Source organism: Pteropus vampyrus, unplaced genomic scaffold, assembly GCF_000151845.1.
Source record: "Pteropus vampyrus isolate Shadow unplaced genomic scaffold, Pvam_2.0 Scaffold486, whole genome shotgun sequence".
Classification (NCBI taxonomy): Eukaryota; Metazoa; Chordata; class Mammalia; order Chiroptera; family Pteropodidae; genus Pteropus; species Pteropus vampyrus.
Window position 1 is genome coordinate 1,093,775 of NW_011889267.1, and position 18,103 is coordinate 1,111,877.

The 18,103-nt window shown below is 50.5% G+C and overlaps 1 protein-coding gene across 3 annotated transcripts; it reads right to left on the minus strand.

Annotated features, from left to right (window-relative positions):
* Window positions 1-4,331: 4,331 nt before the first annotated feature.
* NFE2L1 (nuclear factor, erythroid 2 like 1) lies at window positions 4,332-17,722 on the minus strand. 3 transcript variants are annotated; one of them, XM_011382686.2, is made up of 5 exons: window positions 17,600-17,722; window positions 15,105-16,116; window positions 10,125-10,307; window positions 9,236-9,394; window positions 4,332-8,494 (listed from the first exon to the last, which is right to left on the minus strand). In XM_011382686.2, the coding sequence occupies exons 2-5, from the start codon at window positions 15,612-15,614 to the stop codon at window positions 7,151-7,153; spliced, it is 2,196 nt and encodes a 731-aa protein (XP_011380988.1). In that variant the 5' UTR covers window positions 15,615-16,116; window positions 17,600-17,722; the 3' UTR covers window positions 4,332-7,150. The 3 variants fall into 3 exon arrangements, with proteins under 3 accessions (XP_011380988.1, XP_011380986.1, XP_011380987.1); XM_011382684.2 differs by having other exon boundaries at window positions 5,908-8,494; window positions 10,125-10,340; XM_011382685.2 differs by lacking the exon at window positions 17,600-17,722 and adding an exon at window positions 17,206-17,320 and having other exon boundaries at window positions 5,908-8,494; window positions 10,125-10,340.
* Window positions 17,723-18,103: the final 381 nt, after the last annotated feature.

Consider the following 18,103-nt stretch of genomic DNA (forward strand, 5'->3'; position numbering starts at 1 on the left):
ATGGAACTAGGCTCTTGCCATTTGTAAAAAGAGAAAATGGGAGTTCTACAAAAAGCAAATTAGTGTGAGAATTTGGCTCTACTCTTTAGTACAAAGCATTTGTTTCAAATAAACTGACCTGGAGATACTTTTTTCAAAAAGTCTCCTAGGAATTTGGGGAGAGTAAGATGGAGCTGAGCAGGCCTTTCTGTGCAGAGGTCTGAGTGTGTCCTTGTAGTTGCAGCAGCAGAGCAATCAGTAGCTAGATGACAGAGTTGGGGTGAAGTGGGCAGAGATGATCTGGTTCTTTTCTGCATCATAAGATGCACTGAAATTAGCCTTCAGCTTTGGTGCGTGTTGTATGGGCTGCTCTTGTAGCCTTAACCTTTGGAACCTACTTCATTGTCATTTCTGGCATTCCTGAGCTCTTGCAAAACCATATCATTCTTTCCAGGGAAGACACTGAAATTGATAATATGTACAATGAAAGTTGAAGTGGAGATAGGTGTTTCAAGTTGTTACCTTTAAAAGCCAGTTATCACATTTCTAGATTCAAGGTTTAATGATAAGTTTTTCTCGAGTGATTATTAAAGCCACAAGTGCATGCAGAAATGTTAGAAATAAAAAATACAAATCTTGAATCAACTTCAGAAAGTATTTGGAGAGCATTTCTTCAGGCAGTGCAAAATGTGTTTGTTGGAAGGCTTCAATTGCATCATCATAGACCTCTTGCTCAGAAGTTGAAGAGGTGATAGGTTATTATCTTCAATTGCATCATCATAGACCTCTTGCTCAGAAGTTGAAGAGGTGATAGGTTATTATCTGAGTTACTATTACAGAAGAAAGAGAGCTTACTAATGCGGTGGCAGCAGCATTACTGGAGGTGTCCTGCATTGGCAGAGCCAGTCAAAAAACAAAACAAAACAAAACTTGCTCTTCTACTGTTTTCAGCTGACTTTCAAGTTTGTACAGTATAATGATCACAGGAGCAGTCCATCAACTGACAGTGCTCAGGAATAATTATTTCTGCTTTTCAGTGTCATTTGAAAGTTCTGACTACTGATTTTAAGTAATTGTTAATATTTGAGTTTTTAAGTACTTCCAAATAGAATCTTAAATTCCAGAACTCTTTCACACTCTGCTCGGTTTGATTTTAACCCATGGCCATTGGTGTTTGGCTTTGTGTGCTCAGCACATCTTCATAGTCTGGCCTGTGGCATTGGCTACCTATGTTACAATTATTTCCCTCATACAGAAAGGGGAAATGATAGAGGAAATTACTACTCCAAAATAAGTAGGTGGAACTGGGACTCCGAAATGCAAATTTTCTACAGTGGCTCCAGATCCCGAACTATGTGTGGACCTGGGTTCTGTTCGAGATAAAATTAATCTGATCTGAAGGTTGGCTCTTCTCATGAGGATGTTCTCATTTAAAAATTTAGAGCTTAAAAAAATTTAGAGCTGATAGGACTGAAATAAGTCCAAGCCCAGTGTTTTCCTTTCTCTAGAATTTGAAATACCAGTATCACCACCAGGCCAGCATTCAGCTTCGTAGAGGAAGGAGTCTTGGCTTTACAGTAGGAAGCAATTAGGTAGAGGTATCTGGTGTTCCAGTGTGTGGTCAGGAAGTTTGATAGAGGAGCTTAAGGTCGTCCCCAGACAACCATCAGTCTCTGATCTATATGTCACCCTTAGTTTGTCCAACATTGAAGTGTTCTACAAAAGTTACTGCTTTCCTAGCCAATGTGTTTAAGTTGCTCATTGTTACATGGGTGACTTTTAATCGATCTTGGCCTTGAGCACTTCCCACTGAATAAATTGCTGAATATTGGAAGCAAATGAAATCTGAAATTAAAACTATCCTGCTGGGATGAAAAAGCATAGTTGGCCCTACTCTGTGGGAACAAGTAGAGCATTACAGGTGACCCTTGAACAACGCTGGGGTTGGGTGCCAACACTACTCCCCATGCCCCCCCAGTCAAAAATCTGCATAGAACTTGACTCCCCCAAAACTTAATAGCCTACTATTGACCAGGAGAAGCCTTACAGATAACATAAACAGTCGATTAACACATTTTGCATGTTTATAATGTATTATATACTGTACTCTTAAAGTAAGCTAGAGAAGCTGTTAAAATCAAAAGGAAAAGGAAATACATTTACAGTATTGCATAAAAAAAATCCATGTATCCGTGAACCCATGCAATTCAAACCTGTATTGTTCAAGGGTCAACTGTAGTCTGTTCTAAGGCTTTTTTTCCCTCTTAGGCCAGTGAGGTGGTAGAACTTCAAGGTAAGGCTGAAACATTAAGTTTACAGTATGTGTTGACAGTGCAGTTCTGTAGTTTGTTTATATTAAATAACTTGCGTTAAAATAGTCAACAGCAGGTCCGAGTCTGCATTGTGACCTAACAAGGTTGGCATGGTGGTTTGTGATAGTACCAAAGCCACTGTTTACCCCATGTGGATTTTTAAATCCTAGTTGACTTTGATCAATCCTGCCCTGTTTACTGTTTGTATAGCCTGGGGTCAGGCTGGGTCACTTTGGGGCCTGGTTCAGGGATAGGGGCCCATTGTTTTAATTACTGCTGCAGCCCCTACCCTGATTGGAAGGTTTAGAACAACATAATTTGCCTAATTAAATTTGTGTTAAAAGGTTGAGTGAATTCCCCAAGTTAACTAGGTTTTGTTTCCTTGGTTGAAATAGCATCTGGAATGAAGTAACAAATACTAAGCAAGCTATCTCCATTCTGCAATTAGACTGGAAAAGAACCAACTTTAAGACTTACGTTGGTATTTTTGTGTACTCAAAAAGGAAGACAAGCGTTTCTATCTGACTAATTTTGAAAACACATCTTTAGTAAGGTCCCATACTCACCCCTCTGGAGATAACTTGTATACTAGATTCTGTTTCTCAACTAATTCAGGCAGTTGTGAACTTCAAAAGGATTCCTGGATAGAACAAGGACTAGAACTCAAATCAGGTGTTGTCTTTCACATGTATCCTCAGTCCCTGAATGCTCCTTCACCACCACAAAGTTCAGAACTAGAGGCAAGGAGGATGACTGACCTCTGTGTGAGAAGTAAAGGTGAAAGAAGAGTTACTGTTCTTGGTGCACTGACAAAATGCCAAGTCCAAGGTCTGTGGGTCCCTGTTCACTTCCCAGAAGGATCAATGACAAGAAAACAAGGCTTAACCACTTATGATTATCAGGCACATGTGTTTTGCTAGAGAATTTCTACACTTGGCTGGGAAGATGAATTCCAGAGGCAAACACCAGTCTGGCACCCATATTTGTATATGAGTAGTTTCAATGAGGAAATGGACTTCCGGCTGGCAGTGCCCTAAAACTACTAATTTAGTCTAAGCTTCTAAAGCTGTTGCTCTAGGTCACTTGCCTGCTAGATGTGATAGCCTTGAGGGTGGTGGGGTTATGTTTCCTGCAAGGCACTTGTTTTTCCACCTATTTGCCAAACAAACCTGAAGAGCAACAAGGCCTGGTGTAACCTGGGGTTGTAAAATCACGGATGGGGGCAGCCTGAGGGAGGCTGAGCTCCACAGAAAGTACTTCCCTGATCACCAGCTGTTTGCCTAGCTGCAGTTTAGCTTAGCTTTCCCTTAATAAAGTTGGGGAGTCAGCCAAGGAGGCCAGGTCTTGCTGACACTGAGCATGTCTCTAGATAACTATTCTCTCCCCCCCCACTCCCAGTTCTATATTCTATTTTTGATAGGAAATATCTGCAACCCCATTGGTGAGATCTGTGCAGGGCAGAGGTTGAAACAATGGATCTGTTTCCATCTCACATGAATTAAGATGTATGCAAATTTGGTTTGAATGAAGCCTGGGACTGCTGAAGTCAAGACAGAGCAAGCTTTCCACCCCCACCTAAGCAGGTCGCCCTGAAGTTTGCTACTTAGTTATGAATGAGGCCTGCTCATCTCACTGCCAATTCTTGGTCTTCTTTTCACTTCTTGTCTTAGATATAGTAGCTCTTTCACAGGCCTTCCTTGAGCCTTCCTATCTTCCTGCCAGAAAGAGCCTTGAAGCTGGAACACCCACTCCACCTGCCAGCAGCAAAAGAGGTCAGCCCCACAGCAGTGCTGACCAACTTGGCTCAAAGCCCCAGCTAATCAGCGTGATCCCAGACATGACTGTACATCTATCTTTCCATAAGGGGACGTGGGGGAGTGACAAAAACATTTTCTCAGACCAGGGGCAACAATGACAAAGGATGAGAAGTTTTCTCTTAAGCTTAAAAAAAAAAAAAGTTGTAAAACAAGTTATAGCCTAATAGTGTATAAACCGAACAAAGATACACATTTCTAGAAGGAATACAAAAACATTACTCTCTGAATTTTACTTGTTCGGTTTACTCTTCTATACATAATTTGTATTTTTTTATCAATATGAATTAAAGTTTTTCAAATTTAACTTTGTCTTTTTCTCCTTTAAGAATCTTGCTTACAAAAATTACTTAATTCCTAATTAGGAAAGAGCTCTTGTTTATATGACCAACCCTTTCTAACTAGAGATGGGGGAAAAGCCATTATAAATTGAAAGAAACAAGAAATCAATGTTATACCTGGATTCTGTTCTACCCCTTAGGATAAACACTAGCAGCAACATTAAAGGACTGGGCTGAGCCAGGTAACACACACAGTGGTACGTGGGAGTTCAAGGTCACAGGTTCCATTATGGAGATGATTACAGCTTCTGGTCCTAAACCTTGTCCAGTAATCTCAGGCTGCCAGGTGAGCATTCATCATGATGCACCTACTCCAAGATGGCCATGGGGCAGTTCCAACCACCACCCCAGTACCTCGAAGCATCAGCACTTCACAGGCTTGTGTTAAGGCAGGTTTTTTGTTTTTGAGGGAGATTTCTGGTCACCTTAGCTGGGGCTTTCCGATGCCTCGAATTGAGTCCAGCTTCCTGCTTCTCTAGTTCTGTGGCCCTGCTTCCTTACACCAAAGTGCTTGGCATGTGTTGGTGCTGTGGATTCCTCTGGTTTTCACCATCATGGTCATTGATGTGACTACTCGCCAGTGCTCTGTATCTCTTTGGCAGGTGGTATCACCAGAGAAATAATAGCAGTCAAGATGAAGTTTGTCACGGGTGGACAGACAAGGAACTGGGCCAGGTGACACCTCCCCGTAGCCTAGCCCAATGAGCAAGGCTAAAAAGATTCTGAATCCTTCCTAAGCAGATTCAGCTGGCAAACCTTGTAAAGAGGTATAAAACACCAGCTTGGAATGTTTATTACAGGGGGTAAGACTATTCTGTTATACTCATTGTCAGCCTCCCCTAGTCTCCACCCACCTTCCTATGTAAGCTCTGCTTTAGCCACACAATGGCCAGTCCTCTCCTCCAGAGGCCTGTTTACTCTCAATTTAAATTCAAGGTAGGGAAAAATTGCACTTGAGAATGAATCATCCATTTTATTTTATTTTGTCATGTGCTCACAGCCTCTCTCCTCTCCCTGGCAAGTCACAAAGATAAATTAAAAATAAAATCTACAAGGAAAATAATTTATAAAAGCACTTTCCAGGCTCATGCCTTCTATCCCTACTGCTCAGTTAATATGTCGCTTTCTCCCCCCTAAGTGGGAAGGAGAATCAGTGCTTCCTCAACTCACTCCTGCCAGTCTGGGGCAGACAGTACTCCAGAGCCAGGCATGGGTGGGGGCAGCAGTGGCAAACAGTTAAAGACACTGGTCCTGGAACCATCTGGCCATCTTGGTACTCCCCTCTCTGCCTCCCCCAGGCAGTCCTCTAGGAGCCCCTGCTAAGCTGGGAGTGCAGAGAGGCTGCCTGTGGCCAATATCCTAGGTGGGTGGGGGGAAGGGAGGTGCTCTCGGCCCCCATTACACACACTTCTCATTCTCCTAGGAAGAAACCCAAAAAAGAAAGCAGACAGAGACCTCAGGACAGAGGAGAAAAATCCCAAATGTTCACACAGTTACACGGAGTCTTTATGGCAAAGAGAACATTTAGCAGCTTTGAATATTGGGGTATCTCCTTTTTACTCAACACAAGCATTCTAGACCCTATAAGTGAAACAGGGCTCAAGCCCTAAAAAAAACCAAAGCGCGAGAAACTAAAAGGACTAGTTTTTTGTTGCTGCTGCTGGGTTTTGTAGTTTTGTCTTTTCCAGTGATAAGCCCAGTTGTTAGTGGGAGGCCTGAGGGAAGGGTCACTCCCCAGTGTTGTGCTGAATACTTTCTGGCTTCTCTCTATCATCCCCCTACCTCAGAGCAGCCCCCAGGAGGCTGCAGGCCCAGCACTGGGGGCACTGCCAGCACCCCAGCTGCAGAAGAGCTGGGCTGCAAGTGAGGGGCAGGGTAGGGGGGAGGAAGAGAACAGCATTCGCATGCAGGCTCTGATGGAGTCGTTGGAGCCTCAGCTCAGGGGTGACTGGGCACAGGAGACGGAGTGGCAGAACAGTGAGTGACATGCTTGGTGTCTGGACTGCTTCAACACAAGGCCTTGTGACCCTTTCCTGTTCATGCTACCCTTTAACCCTAACCCTAACCTCCAAGCCAGTGTTGGGTCCCAGTGGCTCCCCTATGAAACATTCCAGGGAATATCCAAGAGCTCCCCTTCAGGGATGCCAAAGTGCAGGAGCAGGAAGAGTTCACAAAGCCCCTCCCAGAACCCACCCTGTCTGTGGTGAAGTGGGGTTTACTCACACCAATGACCTAGTCCCACCTAAAACCTGCTGCCTAGAATCCTGGCCAGGTTCAACCTTAACCTGCACTTTTTTCTTCCAGCTTTGATTTTTAATTTTTTTGGTTTTCTTTCCTTCCTTCCCTCCCTCCTTCAAGGAATGAGACTATTTACTATTTTCTTCTCTTCTCACAAGTCCCTTCCTTCCCCTTTGTCGGCCCTCATCAATGCCATCACCACCCCTTCCCTTGAAGGAAAAGGGTAGGCGTCAGGACCCTGTCCACCCAAACTGTCTGGTTACTTCCACCCTCCTGAGTGGGGGAAGCTGAGCCAGACAGCACCTGTGCCCGACACTTCCTGTCCACTGACCCGCAGTCATCCCATCTGAGATCATCTATTGGATAAGAAGGCATTAAAGTCCCCCACTGTGTAGGTCCAGGTCCAGGCCCAGCCCTTCTCCAGTTTCCACCTTGGTGAGTGTCAATCCCCTCCTCCTCCCCAGGCTCACTTTCTCCTGTCCTTTGGCTTCCTCTCCTGTCGTCGGGCCTGCTGGTCAGCCAGGGTGCGGGGAATGAGGAGGACACTGCCATCTCCGGCGTACTGGAGTGCGTACTGACTGGGCGAGTAGGGTCGCCCATTCTCATCTCGCAGCCGCCCAAACACCTCCTGGTACAGGCTCTGGACCTTCTGCTTCATCTGCCGCAGGGACCGGAGGAACTCCACCTTCTCCCGCAGCAGTCGGGCTTTATCGCGCTGCAGGTCCTCCACATCCCGCTCCAGGTTCAGGATGGTATCCAGCTTGCGCTTGCGGCAGTTCTGCGCTGCCATCTTGTTCTTACCCCGGCGGCGGATGTCCCGGATGAGGCTCAGCTGGGCTTCGCTGAGCTGGTATTTGGACAACAACTCATTGAACTCCTCCACAGGCAGGTTGATGATTTTGTCATTGGTGAAGGGGATCTTCATGGCTCGGGCTCGATGCTCATCCCGGCTCATCTGCTTGTCTAGGAAGTCGGTCTGCTTCTCTTTGCTGCCTTTCTTGAGGGCGCTGGGTGGTGGCATGTCAGCAGAGTCAAGGGCACTGGGCGCCATGTTGTACGTGTGGTTGTGGCCCACATGCTCCAAGTAGGGCAGGCAGGAAAGCTGAGACGGATCCTGGTAGCTCATGCGGCAGAACTTGGAATATTCAGGCTGATAGCCAACCGCGCCCTCAGCCTCTTCCAGATCCAGGGTCTCAGAGTCAGAGCTGTAGCCAACAGCACCTTCCTCAGAAAAGGAGGAAGAGGCAGAGGAAGAAGTGGAGGAGGAAGAGGAAGAGGAAGAGGAGGAAGAAGAGCTTCCTTCAGAGCTACTCAGGGAAGAAGGGCTATGGCTAGAGTCCAAGGAGAGGCCTGAGTCAGAGTCAAATTCTTCTTCAAGCTGGGAGGCCTGCACGGGGTTGAAGCCTTCTTCAATGGCCAGGTCCATCAGGCTAATCTCATCCAGCATGGCTTCATCTAACAGACCCCCCAGTGGGTCAGGCAGCTCGGGGCCTGCTGTGTCATTGGCTGTGCCATTGAGCTGGGGTGGAAAGAAGAGGCCCGCCAGGTTGGTGGAGCCAAAGGTGGTGTTGAGGCTGGTAGAATTGCTGGGGACCAGCGGGAGCAATGTGGAACTGCCGGCCACGGGCAGGCTCTCCACCTCAGGGCTGAAGAGTGAGAAGTCCTGGCTGCAGCCCCCCAGAGATGCCTGATGCAGGCTGACATTCTGATTGATGGGAGTGTTGGGGGCAAGGCTGTAGTTGGTGCTCAGTGGGTCTCCAGGAGGGGCACTGTACAGGATCTCACTTGTTGATGTGTTCACTTCCATCGCCTGGCAGGGGAGAAGAGCATCACCTTTCACTCAGAGCAGACTCCCCAGGTGAGGCGGGGGGCTCACACTAGCAGACATCCAACACAAGAGACTGGAAATCAGAGCCCATAGTGTCAGCTCCTGGCCCTGCTTGGTCCACAAGGCCTGGCAGAGAGAGGTTCTTCCCTATGGACTCCACCCCAACGTAGGACTGACCAGCTCATGTTTGGCCAGACTCCTTCATCTTGGAAGGAAAGTAAGAAAACACCTAACACTGACTACCTCTTCAATGCAAAATCAGCAGAGTGAAAAGACCAAGCCTTGGAGTGAGAAAACCTAGCCGCACCACTGACTGCGACCAGGGGCGTATCGCTTAACCTCCCCGAGCTTACATTTCCTCACCTTTCATATTGTGGGCTGACTAGATGATTGTGAGGGCCAAGTGAGATGCTGATAGCTATAAAGTTTTTATCAACGCTAAACTCTGGAAGCACCCAACCAAGTGATTATTTGCTTGAAGGAAAAGAAGAAGGTACACCTAGGAGGCAGGCCTACTTTAAAAGGCTCGGCTATGGGGTTTTAACCCATACCCCACTTCTGACTCTACTCCCTACTGCCCCAAGGAGACACCTGGACAGTCCACACTTTCCTATTGATCAGAGAGGTATTAATCTTTCTCTTCCCAGAGATGGAAAAGCAATTGACTGCTAAGGTACCCCACACAAAGTCCTATAGGTGTATGTCTTGTTATGATAATCCTACCTGCATTTCCATGATGGACATGAGATCTTGCCACTGCTGTTCCAAATCAAATGGTGACTCTGTCCCCGTTAGGAGGGGAGATAAGAGGTTGTTCTGAAGACCTGGGGACTCACTCTCACTAGGCACTGCTTCTGTTAAGCTGGAAATGTCTGCTGGAAACTGGGGCAAAACACAGAGACTTTAACAGAGAAGGAAGACCTGCTTTCTGCTTTCCTCCCAGAGACCACCACCTGAGGTTCTGTTTATTCCTTCCTGAGTTCACCCCCAGCAACCAAGAAAAGGCCAGCACCGAGAGCTGGTCCCTCAGGCAGCTGCAGAGGGACACAGCGTGTGCAGGCTGCCTTGCTGGTGCGGTGGGCTCTCTCTGGAGTCCTGCTCACCTCGGCATTCTCCCCAAAGGGGCATGTGGCCTCCAGCAGCCTAAGGCACTCTTCTAGGGACAGGGCCGTCTGGTCCTCCCCACCAGGCACTTTTGGCAATAGCAACTGTAAGTCGGCCTGATCTGTGCCTATGCTGCCTGCAGGCCGAAGCTTCTCCCCCAGCCTTTCCACAGGGGCGCTGAAGAAGGACCTGTGTGGTCGCAGGCCTATACTCTCCTTTCGTTCCCGGGCTAATAACTGACCCTAAGTCCCAAACTCCAAGGGAGAACAGAGGGAGAGTGTTAGAGCCCTAACATAAATAGGAAGCTGCTAAGTGTTTTACCTCCTCTGTGCTGTTTGTTACTAAGGCTTGGCCCCTCTGCTTCTGTTCTGCTCACCTACTCCCCCTTCTTCAGCCCACTCACTGTGACTTAGAGACCCCACCCAAAATATATATTCAGGTCCATCCCACAGACACAACCTGCCTTCTCGAAGGAGATGTTTCTGGGATTGAGCAGAGATGGGAGTACCTGGGCAGGGAAGCTCTCCCCAGTTTCTCCATCCACTAGCAGGTTTCGCGCCAGAGCTTCTGCGCCCTCGCCTGGCCAGGTGTCGTCCTGCTCCGCTCCATCTTGCAGTTCCTTATCCACATCCTGCTCTTTCTGGCGATGACTATAATCAAATATCTCACGCCCAGCCCCCAGGTCAATATCCTGTCGCCAAAGGATGTCAATCAGATCTATGTCCTGAAAGACAGATCACCGTGACTTTAGCTGAGTCCAGGGGCCCCTCCCTCCCTGTCCTCCCCCTTAGAGGTCCCTCCTAGCATCACTCGAGTTATTCCTGGGTGAGGCCCCTCCCAGCCCTATACCCACCAGCCTTTACTCCTGCTTCTCTATACCAGCAAGACTTCATTCATCCACTTCCAGACACCAGCTTCCAAAAAAACCAGGCACTAGTAAAAACCACTAGCGTAACCATCACCATATAAGACGGTGGGCTTAGGATCTGAACCAGAGAGACACAGCCAGGCCAAAACGCAAGGCTACCTCACCACTAAGAAAGACGGGGGAAGCGTGAGTAATTTCTCATTTGGGGAAAGGGAATCCCTTAAAACTTGATTTGTAGACCACGGCAAGCAAGGGCGAACTGTCATGCAGAACTGCTTCCTGGTGGCCAGGCTTGCATCAGCCTATGGTGCCATTCATTTGCATAAAGGGGTGGGGTGGGCTGGGCTGGGCTGGAGAGGAAAATCCCTGCATTTACAACCACCTGATGCAACCAATGACAACAACAGACTGTCTCCAGTCCTTCCTACAGCCAGTCCCCCTTCCCTGGCAGAGGCAGGAGTTAAGGCTGAACACCCACAACTCTTAAAGCCCCGGCTCACCTCGAGATCCATCTCTGCCAGAATCCCCACTCTCGGCTGCTCCTAGCAAGCTGCCTTGATCCCAGGAGAGCCTCAGGCTGTCAGCTGATCCTCACTGGGCACCCCACCCCGGCCAAGGCCGGTCCCACGGTGCCCCCTCAGACCAGTGCTCTCACTCCCTTCCTTACCACACCCCAGGGCTCACTGACTCCATCATTCAACCCATTCAAGGACATAGCCCCCATCACTGCTCAGCCACAACAGCCACCTCAGGTACCAAAATACCTCCTTCCTGTTCTACCCAGGTGGCTCCTGATCAATTCCTGCACCAACTGCCACCCCCACTGCCACCAGTATAGAACCCTAATAAGAGCCTTTACGGCTTCCTACACATGCCACCCATGCTTGAAGAAACCCTACACTGCTGCCTTCCATTCCGAGATTAAAAAGCAGACACCATCCAGAAAGCAATATCCTTAGATTGGACCCACCTCCCTTACCCTCATCAGGTATCTCTTTCCCACCATAACCCTCCCTGATGCTAAGACCTCCCACCAGGTGTAGGTTTCCCTTTGGTCTCCCCGTACACACAAACCTGAACAGGAGCCCTGGACCCAGGAGCAGAGGTGGGCTGGGCCACCCGGTGACCAGCCAGCAAAGAGTTAAGGGGCCGGCTCCCTTTGGCAGGGCCCCCACCACTGTGAGAGCTGCGGTCCAGGCGGGTCATGGTCTGCGAGATGAGCCCCAGGGCAGCCAGTGCCGGGAAGCCGGACAGGGGGCTGCAAGGAGCTCTTGGCTTGCAGGGAGCACACCAGGCTGGAAGGGTGGCCCCGTGCTAGCTCCGAGGGGCCCGAGGAGGTGCCCCGCCCGTGCTGCTGCCTGGGCGGCCCAGCCCAGCCCTCTTCCTCCATCCTTGAGCAGCCCCCTCCCACTTCACAACCCCAGTTCCACTCAGGCGCCCAGCAGCCCCCACCCTAAGCTCACCGCAGAGGCTGCAGTGAGATGGGACTCCCACCCCATGCTCGGTGTTCAAGCTGCAGAGGAAACCAAGCTCCCTCCTGGGCCTATCCTCCCACTCCTCCCTCTCCCCCCTCACGCCCCCCAAACTTGTTACCTAGGCTGCAGCAAGGAGCCAATCCCCTCCCCCTCCCACCCCGCAGGTCACTGCTGAGGCTGCAGAGAGCCAATCCCCTCCCCCAGGTCAGCAGCTGGGCTGCGGAAAGAGCCAATCCCCTCCCACTGTCGTTACCTAGGCTGCGATGAGAGCCAATCTCCTCCCCCAAGTCTCCGCTGGAGATGCGGAAAGAGCCAATCCCCTCCCACCGCCTGTTACCTAGCTGCAGCCGGGAGCCAATCTCTGCACCAGGGCAGCTGGAGAAGCTGCCGCAAGGAACCAGCCCATCCCTGGGCCGCCTCCGTCTCCTCAAGGAGACGCACCCAGGGGCGGGCAGCCCCACCCAGCCCAGTCAGCCAGCCGGGGTGGCGCAGTGAGAGAGCCCTGGGGGGAAGGGGTGCCACTCTCCTTCCTGTCGCATCCTGCTTACCCAGCCCACTCAGGACTGGGCAGAGGCTCCTCCAGCAGCTTCTCCGGGAATCTTAAGTTCTTCCCTGGAAGTGGAAGGAGTTTTCCCGTTCCTCGGGAGGGCTGTGGCCAGTTGTCCTCAAGCCCAAAGATCACAAGCCAGGCTGGGCAAGAACCTAGTGCACCCAGACCCACTGGGAGCAAGGGGCTTTGTCACCCTACAACAGGCCAGACGAGAGGAAGGGGGAAAGCTATTTGTACAAGTGCAGCGATGTCACAGTGCCAGCTAGGCCTAGCCCCAGTCAAGAGGGAGACAAGAACCTGAAGGCCAGCACTGAAGGAGACAGGTGTTCCACAACATCCTGGCCTCAAACGCGTCCCCCACTCCCTTTACCCTACCTTTGTTCAAGAGCATTCTCTGCCTGACCCCTAGCCCACATCTCTAAAACAGGAAAGAAGCCCCTGACAGAATCAGGATCACAGTTCTGACTCCCATCCTCACTGCTGCTCCCCTTGAGCCTAAGGTCAGGTCAGGGACAGTATGTTCTCCTTGGTCACAGACTGCTCCTCGCCTGGAAAGAGCTGTACATAGGCCACCCCCACTCTGGGCAGAGTGCCAGCCTCGAGGGGAATCCTATCCCTGACAAGGGCCTGGGCTATGGCTGACCATTGAACAGGCCTGGCAGTGGGGGAGCACTGCCACCCCAGGGATAATACCAGCTCCAGCACTGCCTGTCACATGCTTTGGACCTGGGTATTTTTATCCCTGAGTTGCTGAGGAAATGTTGTTCTAGACACATAATAATCCTCCCTTCCCCCATATCCAGCCTGGGCCCCTAATGCTGACCCATCCCCAGCCCCCAAAGGGAGCAGTGAAGGCCTGGCATCAGGGAAAACATAACCCTCGTGAAGGCCAAGAAATGGAGAAAAGCAGGGTCAAAGTCCCACTCCATTCTTCCCCAAACCACCCGTGTTATATCCAAAACATCCCATCCCAGGAGAGCTCCCAGCAGGAACGGGAATGGAGCTACCTCTACAGGGTTCCCGAGAGCAAGCCCCAGTTACACCCAGCCCCTGGGGAGCTACACTGGGGCAGGAGGAAGGAAGAGTGGCTGTTAGGCATACTTTTTCAGACCACTCTGCCTAAGATTGGAGCCCATTTGAAGGGAAAGGACAGAGAAAGCAAAAGAGAGGTTAAAGTTCCCAGTGGCACTGTAAGAATCTCAGAAGAGGCACCTAAAGGTAAGGAATATTCATGGCTCCCAAGCTCAGATAATTCCAGCCTCTCTCAAAGTAGATCTGGTATGAGCCAGCTGAGCAGTAGAACAAACCGGACATTACTGACAATTGGGGCCAGATCAGTCTGTCATTTGGGAGCAGTCCCGAGCTTTTTAGGAGGTTTAGCAGCATCCCTGGCCTCTCCCCCACTAGATTTCGATAGTACTTTCTCTAGTTGTGACAACCAAAACTATCTCTCGACATTGCAAAATCGCGCCCAGTTGCGGATCACTGGCCCAGAGGAAGCCAGATGCTTTGACAGTCACTAACATTCAGAGAACTGAGCTCACGAATGGGCTCAAAGGCAGAAGAGGCAAAACCTGATCTGACTAGTGGACAGAGGGGCAAGTTCTGCAGCATCTGTAGCACTTTTTCTATCCCCTCTCCCCACCCCGGTCCCACTCCAAGACGCAGCTCTGGAAAACCCAACCCAGTGCATTCCAGCCTTCTCTTTCCCTAATGGCCAGGAGACAGACTGCACTGGGCCTTTTTCTTTCTTTCTTTCTTTTTTTTTTGTCAAGCTCCTTGGGGCTAAGTGGTCAGCCATGGCCAGACACAGAACTCAAAGCCATTTTATCATCACGTTGTGGGATAGGGGCAGCAGTAGCCATTCACATCATTAAAGACAAATGCATCACCTTCTGGCCAGAACAGTGTGTCTGCCACTTTCAGGAGCTAAAGATCTCTGATACCTCAAAGCAAGCTGATTTAGGCAGCAGAATGTAGTTTCTCTTCTAAGTCCCAGCCTTGCCTCCCTACTTCCTGCAGTGGGCCTTTAGCAAAGATGGGAGCCTTGGTCCTCACTGGGCCAAGAATAACTATCTAAATCTACTCCTTGGGTCAGGTCCAGAACAGGAGACTTATCAGGACCTTACAACAACAGGACTGACCACAAAGGAGAACTTCAGGATATGTGTGTTTTGATGTGGGGGGAGGTACAAGGCAAGAGTCCACAAAGTATGTGTGTCTTAGCAACAGATATACACCGCATCAAAGCCCATCACAACATGACTCCCTCCCCCACACCCGGGCCTCCAGGAGTCATGTTGAAATCCAAGCAGTAAACACACTGGCATGCTCTAGGAACCTCCCACTGCCCTGACAGTACATTTAGAGGTGGGTCAATGGTTCAACACAGGAAATGCTCCCAGCCCCCAATTCTAGTCAGACAATTCAGCCCATTTCTATCCAAAAACAATGCATGAGATCTCCTTGGAACCTTGCTGGTTCTTTCCAGGGGTTAGTATACAACCACAGTCCTCCAGGACCAGATCCCCCCCTACCCCCCACCCCACAAGCAACCCTGACCCCTCCCACCCACCCCTCCATGTGGCCACTAACCTCTTTGGTTAAGTCTCCACTGACTGGAGGGGCTACAGCCCCCAAATCCTCCAAATCTTCACTGAATCCCTGTTCCGTTTCGCTTTCTCGCACCCCGTTGTCTGGGCCTGTCACATCTTGGAGGCCACTGGAACTCTCGAGGGCAAGGCCTGAACTGGGCTGGCTGCCAGAGACAGACCCCTCCGGATCCCGGTGGACCAGCCAGGCGTTTACCTCAGTGGTCGGCACCTGGAACCTGTCCAGGGCCCTCACCTGACTGAGGAGCCGCCGGGCAGTGAAGTAATTGTCCAGGTCTATGCTCTTGGGGTGGATACCATAGCCATCCAAGGTATTCCTCAGGTTGTGGAACTGGGTCTGAGTATAGGCAGAACTGGGCCCCAGGATGATCTCCCGGAGCGGGGGGAGCTGTGAGGTCAGGTAAGTATCCACGTCCACCCGCACCCCAATCAAACTCAGCAGAATGGTGAACTGGAGGAGTCCTTCCGTTAAGTATTTCTTCAGAGAAAGCATTGCTGAAGGACCAGAATGTTTATGCTTTTTGGTTTTTAAATCTTCCAAAAGACAAATCAAGGCCACTGCTCTGCTGCTCCAGCCAGCAAATTACTCCCCTCAGTGCCAAACCCTGTACCCCACCTTGGCAGAACACAGGGGCTGAGCTCCCTGATGGCCTCAGAGGAAAGCACACCCCGTGGAGGCAAGGCCACACTCCAGACCACATTCACTTTTTCCTTCTCGACACCTCACCTGTGAAAGTACAACTGTTCCTAACCCAGTCCAGGCCTCAGGGCCCACGTGACTTACTGTCTCCACAGTCCACATACAGTCACTTCCTCACTCACATTAGTCGTCCTCTCTGTAGATTCCACTGGAGGCTGTTCTCGGGAACAGCTGATGGATTTTTTTTCCTTCTCTCTCCTAAGGTTTATTTTCTTTGGCTGGAACTACAGGCCTTTTGTCTTGGGTCAGAGTGTCCCGCCTCCTCCCCACTTACCAGGGGGGTTTCCAGAGAAACCTGAAATGGGAATAACAAGAGCAACAGGATTAAGATTCCATAATCTTCACACCATGATCAAAGCAGAAGGTAGGAAAGACATTAAAGGCTAGTTTTACAGGAGGAAAAGTAAGTCAATTATCATACTTCCCCCAAAACTAGAAATCTGGTATAGACAGGACAACTAGAAAAGGAAGGTATTGCTCACAAAGGACCAAAGAATACTTGTTTCTGTAGATTAAACTGGCAATACCCTAAAAGGTAGCTTGTTGTGGATAAGCGGACAATGCCCAGAGCATTCGAAATATTTTACATGTTGTCTGATTTACCAACCCTCCCTGCCCCCACACTATACACACACTACCCAGCTTCTATTTTTATCAGAAGTCCATTTCCTATCTTAAAGGAAAACTGGCTGCCCATCTCTCAGGAGAAAACTGCCCACAATCCTGGTCCCTTCCCATTCTGAAGAGGAGGATGAGATTATTAATGGATTAGAGTGGAAAAGGACATGAGGAACATGTTCAGGCCACCACTTCACAGAAAAGGATAATGATTTTGTTTCCTAACTTTGAAATCTGACTTCCTTTTCCCATCATTCTCACATTAAAGAAAAGCGGGGGGAGGGAGGACTGAGGGGGAAGCTGAGCCAGGATTAATTAGTCCAGAATTTGCATAGACAGGTTTTATTTTCATTCGCATGACCTTCTGAACTAAAACAAGGATAGATGGCCAAGTTCTCAACCTAGAGAGCCAAGCGGGGAAGGAGTAAACCTACCTGTCTTTCAGTTTTTGGTCTCTACTACTGGGCTTCCTTTAACCTTATAAACCAAGACATAGCTCTCTTCACTGTTATGACCCACCTACCAACTTCATCCTAAGGGGGAAGCGGGATCTACACTTCACTCTCTCTCACTCACACACACCCTTATTTGGTTAAACACAACTGTGACCCAGAATTCCAGCTTACCCTATCCTCCCGTTCTCACGCAATTTATTACTAAAACCTCCCAAGAGCCAATTAAGTTCGAGAAACCAGACAAGGCCCTTTAAGGATCAAGGAAGGCCAGAGGCCTCTGGTCTGAGCCCAGTCCCCCCTGCCCAGGATACCCGACTCCGGCTGGGACCAAGTCGCCATGCCCGCTCTCGGCGCCTCGGGCTCTAGCCTTCTGGGGCAGCAGCGAACAAGTGCTACTTTCCTGGCCTTGACCCACCCTTACGGCCAAGCCCCACCCCGCCCTCCGTCCCCAAGGCCCCACCCCACGCCCAAGCCCCGGCCTAATACCACGCCTTCTTGTGCCCGCAAGCCCTCCCCAGTCCAACCCACCCGGGAGCCAGCTTTCCCCACGGCCTCGCGGCCCCTCCCTGCCAGGCCCAGGGCCCGGCCCCACCGCGAACCCCGCTAGGCAGCCCGCTCCCGCCTCCTGCCCCTCAGCTGCACTCCCTAATCCTCAGCCCCGCGGCGCTGCGCCCGTCCCGTTAGGAAAAGAAATGTGCTTGATACCCGCTGCTGAGCTCGGCGTCCGCCGCTGCCGCCACAGCAGGCCCCCAGCCCAAGTCCCGGCCTTGCCGCCGCCACCGCCGGCCGGCCTGGAGCTCCCCAGCCTCCGCTTCCCTCCCCGCCCCCTCCTCCCACCTCGCTCGGAAGCCCGCCCTCCACCCTACCACGTTTCTCCAATCAACGAGCCGAGACCGTGGCCGTCACCGGATGTCACTTTGTTTGACAGCAGAGAGAGTCCAATGGCTGAGTGTGCCTCCTCCTTTCTTTCCCGATTTCCCAAGACTGACATGTTTTACAGCCCAATCGTTATGTAGGCCCGCCCCAGGCGTGGGCCCACCAATAAGTAGGGCGAAGGCCCCATAGCTCGGCGTTCTAGACCCCACCGTGGTGCGCCGGCCGCAGGAGGTATCGTTATAGCCTAGGTGGTGAGCGAAGTGCCCAGGCTGAGTGTTTCCAGTGCCTTCTTTGGCTGGGGGATAGGGGCTTAGGGCGTGAGATAGGAGGCAA